Source organism: Apium graveolens, chromosome 4 (assembly GCF_009905375.1).
Source record: "Apium graveolens cultivar Ventura chromosome 4, ASM990537v1, whole genome shotgun sequence".
Taxonomy (NCBI): Eukaryota; Viridiplantae; Streptophyta; class Magnoliopsida; order Apiales; family Apiaceae; genus Apium; species Apium graveolens.
In genome coordinates this window covers 210,581,693-210,587,198 of record NC_133650.1, presented here as the reverse complement: position 1 = coordinate 210,587,198, position 5,506 = coordinate 210,581,693, and the positions used below count along the sequence as shown (strand labels likewise).

Here is a 5,506-nt window from a genome sequence, read left to right as displayed (position 1 = left end):
TTGACAAAGAGCGAGCGTACGAAATTTTAAGGGAAATGGCTCGAGAAAGGGAGGCTCGTCTCAAGTTAGCTGCAGAAACCAATCTTGACCCCATTCATCTCGATTCTGAATCAACCGACAACGATCTGGGTAGCGCCTACTATAATACCAATAAAGGAAAGAAAATGGTTGCTACAGAATACCTCATCCTTGGGCTCGAGGGCGAGGAAGATGGCTTGTCCTGGTCTTATGACCCTCCAATGAGCGAGGAGGTGGCAGATATTACCAGCCAAATCAATGTCTGCAACAACTACTATGTCCCCTCTGCCTCTCTTGAACCGTATCATCTCCCTGCTCAGCCCAAGCTCGGGGGAGAGATTATTTTCAGAAAGCAGATTATTCCAGATGGAGAGGAGAGTTCGAGGTCAGCCCAAAAAGAAGTAAAAGTCTTAGCATGCCGAATCTGGCCTCCTAACTCACCCAGATATATATGGCCGACATCATTGACCAGTTTTAACTCGAGGGTTATGTGATTCTTCCCAGGCCGCATATGCGATGCTACAGTTTCGATCACCCCGAGAATGAAGGTAGAGTTCCCCGCATGATCTTGTCCACCTCCCTACTCAGGCTAGGGATTTCTTAACCTCTCCATCCTTTCATCAAAGATATGTGTGAATACTACCATCTCGCCCCGCTTCAGATTAACCCGAATGGATACAGGGCCGTTATCGCTTTATATAACATGTACCATAAGCACGGGTTTCCTCCTCTCACCGCGAGGCAGCTGGGTTATTTTCTCAACTTGAAACATTCTCCAACTGACTTTGGATACTTCTATCTATTTTTCTGGCCGTGTTACAACAAGAAAAACCTCATCCACGGCGGGCCGAGCAACTCTGAGAAGTGGAAGATCCCCTACTTTTATATTCACGAGGTGCCTTGAGTCCAAACTCACTTCTATTATAACCCATGTAAGACAAGTTCTTTCTGTCTGCATTTCTTTTCTTTATAGTAGTCCATTTTTAACAATCGACCTTTTTACTTATCTTCAGCCACCCCGTCTCACACTATCCTTCAAGGGCAAGAAAAAATAAATGCGGACAGCCTCTTAGAGCTTCCTACCGTGGACAAGATTATTCGCATACTCATTACCACCTCGAACCTGGTCGAGTGTGGGTTTTTGAAAGAAGGAGTGAGACTCACCACTCAAAAGAAGAAACCAAAAAAGAGAACCAGGAAAGGTAAGGATACCGGGCTCGCACATACGAGCTGATGAGCTCGCACCCTATAATTACTTGCATCTTCTATATTGAATATTACTTTAAATTGTATCTTTTTCCTGTTTGCATCTAGCCTGTGCTAGTACATTTTTGTTTAATATTTTCAGAAATGGTCATCTCGCCCATTCCCTTCATGGAGGAGGCTGAGCAAGCCGCGGCCTCGGGTCCGGTTCAGCCCGATACTGCGACCACAGCGGCTCGTACCCAAGAGGTTCCTTTAGCTCATAGGACAACCCTAACTGAGTACCTAAAAGGTGGGGCTCCTTCTTCCAAGCTAAAAAGGGATTGCAACTCGAAGGAAGGGAGACCAAACGAGCCTGTTCCTAAGAGAACTCTTCTCTCCGTTCCCGCTGACATTCCCCTTCAATCTTCTTCATCTGCCAGCATAGTCGTGACCACCTTTGGCCGGCTCGCCTAACCCAACGTCAGTGACCGGGATGTTAACGACTTGACTTCCACTTCTCTTGAGGCTAACAATGATGCCTTAACTCGGGCCGCTGCCGAAGTTGTTGAGCAAGATTGAAGCTGTATGTATAACTCAACAATACTGGTTTGGATAATTTAACATAGAACAAGGACTTTGAAATAATCTATGTTCCACTTGAATCAGTACAGATTGTTTATTGGGCATATACATAAAAGGTTTTGTTAACTGTAGTGAAGAAGACGTCAACAGTGATCCGTATGAAGTTCATTAATATGTTCAGGCATCGGAGGAATAAGGTTGGAGTCATTCGAAGCAGTTATCAGAATCAGTGTGAAGACCTCAAGGATTCCTAGTGAAGTTGGTTATATTTGGTAGAAGACTTAACAGTGATTTGTACGGGTATAATATGAAGGCCTGAGAGCAGAACTAGTCGTCTGTGAACCAGATCCTTGCACTAGACGTCAGTGATCTGTGAAAGTAAACAGAGTATTATTTTTAGAAATACTGTTAAGTGGTTTTGGTACTCGAGAAAACTGAAAATATTTTAAGGTACAAAATCCCGGATATTAGAAGACTTGATGATACAGAGGAGTATAGCTCAAGGATTTACAGGATTTATTTTTAATCAACGACTGATTGTGCATTAAATGAATAAAAGAAAATTAACTCGTTTAATTATTTAGTTATTACATCAATAATTGATTTTAAATTAATAAATTAATAAATTAATATTTGATTTTTAATTTAAATAAATAAATGAAAACTAATTTATTCATTTATTTATTTACTTGTTAAAAATCAATGTTTATTTATTTGTTTAATCTTGTCAGCCAGATTATTACCTGCTTGCATACACTCGAATTAGTTAGTAAACAAAGCAGTACAACGCTTTGCTAAATAGAAAGGGTGGCAGCTTCGTTTTTATTGATGCACTGCGGGACCTACAGGAAGAAACAGGAAATACATTTGCAAAGAATATTAATCAAATTGGCAGGTCCTGTCTTGCTCTTTCTGTCGTATGCAATGCGCGTGTGGCACCCATTTCCTTCCCCTCCACTTTGCTTTGGCGCATGGATCGCACGCTCTTCCTGGTCTGCTTGTTTGCTTGTTCGAATTAAAAGGAAAAGAAATAATAAGCACTGTACTTCTATGCATGCAGTCACAGGTTATGTTCATGCATGTCGCAGGTTAGAAAAGCGGCAGGGATCGCAGGTTATTTGTTTAGTAAACAAAAGAAATAAACCATGTGCTACACCTCAGTTTCTAAGTCGCAGGTTACAGAATTTCTAAGTCGCAGGTTAAAGAAAATTCCATGGTCTCCTGTTAAATTGTTAACTCCAAAATTTTGTTAAGTAGAAAATTCCTTCCTAGCTTCTCCTGGTCGCAGGTTGAATAAGTTGGTCGCAGGTTGGCATATTTACAGGTCGCAGGTTACAATTCTTGCAAGCTGTAAATTCAATATGCTTGGACACAATTAAGCCACGTAGTCTCCTTCTCTCTCCAGCCTACAATTCTATATAATCAACAACAGCAAATAAGATCTGTATCTCTCCATTTTTACAAAGTGCGAAGCTCTTGAAAAATTATCTCAGCACACTTTGAAAGCTTGATTTGACAAAGGGGGATCATGTCCAATTTATTCCACACCATTTAAAGTCTTACAAACTTGTAACACTCATTATCTAAAGCTCTTTTGATTGTATTTAATACCTTTTGGTTAGAGCTTTAGGTTTTTAGAGTGATAAGAAGAACCCTAGATTTATAGCTTGTTGCTTTGGTTCTTTTTATATTTGTAGCTTCGAATCTTTGTATTTGGAGTTGTAAGCAAACCTCCGGGTATTTATACTTTTGAATAAAAAGAAGATTTATCCAGAATCTCTTTGTTTGTTTATTTCATTTTAATTTTGATATTCCGCTGCAATTAATTTAAGAAAATGAAAAACATACATTCACCACCCCCTCTGTATGTATCTTTTGGACCTAACAATAGGTATCAGAGCTTGTTGAGCGATATACAGATCTGATCCGTTAGATTGGCAAGTTTTGTTATTGATTTTGGTTGTACGGAGTCTGGGAGTGCTTCCGGTGTGTAGATCTGATTTTGGATTTGTTGGTTTTGACTTACTGGTTTGGTATTGTTGACTGACTGGGTTATCATATTTTGAGACGGTATATTGCGAATTTTTCTCAGATCTGAAAAGATGAGTTCTAAGAAAGTTAGTAGTATCAAGGTTCCTTAGATTGACAAATCGAGATATAATCTATGGAAGAAGAAAATGTTTTTATATATTCAGGTGTTAAATCCAGAGTATATGAGGGTATTAAGAGAAGGAAGATATGTGCCATGAAGGATCATCCAGAGTTACCTAATATGAGAATATCATGTCCTGAAGCAGAATGGAGCGCTCGTGACAAAGAACTGATAGCTCTGGATGAATGCATGTAGCTTATTTTGGTGGATTCGATGGATGATGATATGAGTCACCAAATTATGGTCTTTGAGAGTGCCAGGCACATGTGGGAGACTATAGAACTACTTATGGAAGGAACTGAAGATGTCAGGAAGAATCGACTAGATATTTTGACTTCACAATATGAGGCTTTTAAGTGCTTTCTTGGAGAAAGTATCACTCGGGTCTTTGAAAGACTGAACAAGCTGTTAAATGAATTAAGTATTCATGGAAAGACTTATCCTCAGAGAGAAGTCAACAAGAAGTTTATGCTTTTCCTACCTCACCATCTAGAGAATAAGGTTTCATCTGTTCGTGAGCGTGTTGACTCTGAAACTATGACACTTGAGAAGTTGTATGGTAAGATGAAGACTCATGAAATGGAGCACGAACAAAGGAAGATCATCTATGGTGGTGGTACAGTTGATAGCAAGAATGCTGAACTACTCAAGACAACTGCTCTTGTAGCCAGTGGAATCAAAGAGCTTGATATCTCTGATGAAAAACCTAAGTCTAAAGCTGAAACGCTCTTTGAAGCTGAGATGGATGATGGAAACCTCTCTGGGAATCCAAGTGACTACTACACCACTAAGGAGCTGCTAAGAATGGAAGATCCTACTATGGCCAACCTAGCAGGGATGTTCGATAACATTAGGTTTAAAAGAAAGCAAGGATTTAGGGGTCCTGGAAGCAGCAACCGTGATCAGAGGTTAGGTTCATCTTCTGGATCAGGTTACAAGAAAGGGATGGTAGACAGAAGCAAGTTCAGATGCTACAATTGTGATGAGGTTAGGCATTTTTCCACTGAATGTAGAAAGTCCCAACAAGCAAAGGATAAAGGCAAAGTTTATCAGAAGAAGGACTCGGGTAGCTCAAGGAAGTATCCAGTGGAATCTTACATAGCTGAGGGGCAGAGCTGGGATGACACCGACGATGAAGAATAATAATATGGAAATCTAGCAATGATGGCAAAATCTTCTTCTCAGGTAACATTTCCAACTATTCGTGCTTTACCTCCAGATAACTTGTGTGAGAATGAACACTGTGTCGCCTTCAGGAAGACTATCCTAGTATATGGAAATGTTGTTTCTCATCACTATCTTAAGGCACGATACAATACAAAGGAATGCATTGAACAACATGATACCGTAAAAGAAGTGTATAGAAACGTTAGTACTAGACTAAGATGTACTCTGCTTGATATCGAAGACCTTAAGGTAGAACTAAAGAAAGTTAAAGATGAAAATGATAAGGTAGTTCTAGATAGGGTCAGTGTTAAGAATCTTAAGCAAGCCAATAGATATTTATAGCTTAAGATTACTAAGCACCTTGAGACAGAGGAAGAGCTTAAGAACAAGAATGCAGAATTA

General features: G+C 39.8%; 1 protein-coding gene across 1 annotated transcript; it reads left to right on the top strand.

Moving 5' to 3' along the window:
* The first annotated feature begins 4,150 nt into the window (after positions 1 to 4,150).
* On the top strand, positions 4,151 to 5,080 carry LOC141719344 (uncharacterized). The gene has a single exon (XM_074521718.1). It carries the CDS (start codon positions 4,151 to 4,153, stop codon positions 5,078 to 5,080), a length of 930 nt encoding a protein of 309 aa, XP_074377819.1.
* The last annotated feature ends 426 nt before the right edge of the window (positions 5,081 to 5,506 follow it).

Excerpts from the sequence above, each read along its gene's own strand:
- LOC141719344 (XM_074521718.1), top strand. The coding sequence starts at position 4,151 with ATGGATGATGATATGAGTCACCAAATTATGGTCTTTGAGAGTGCCAGG.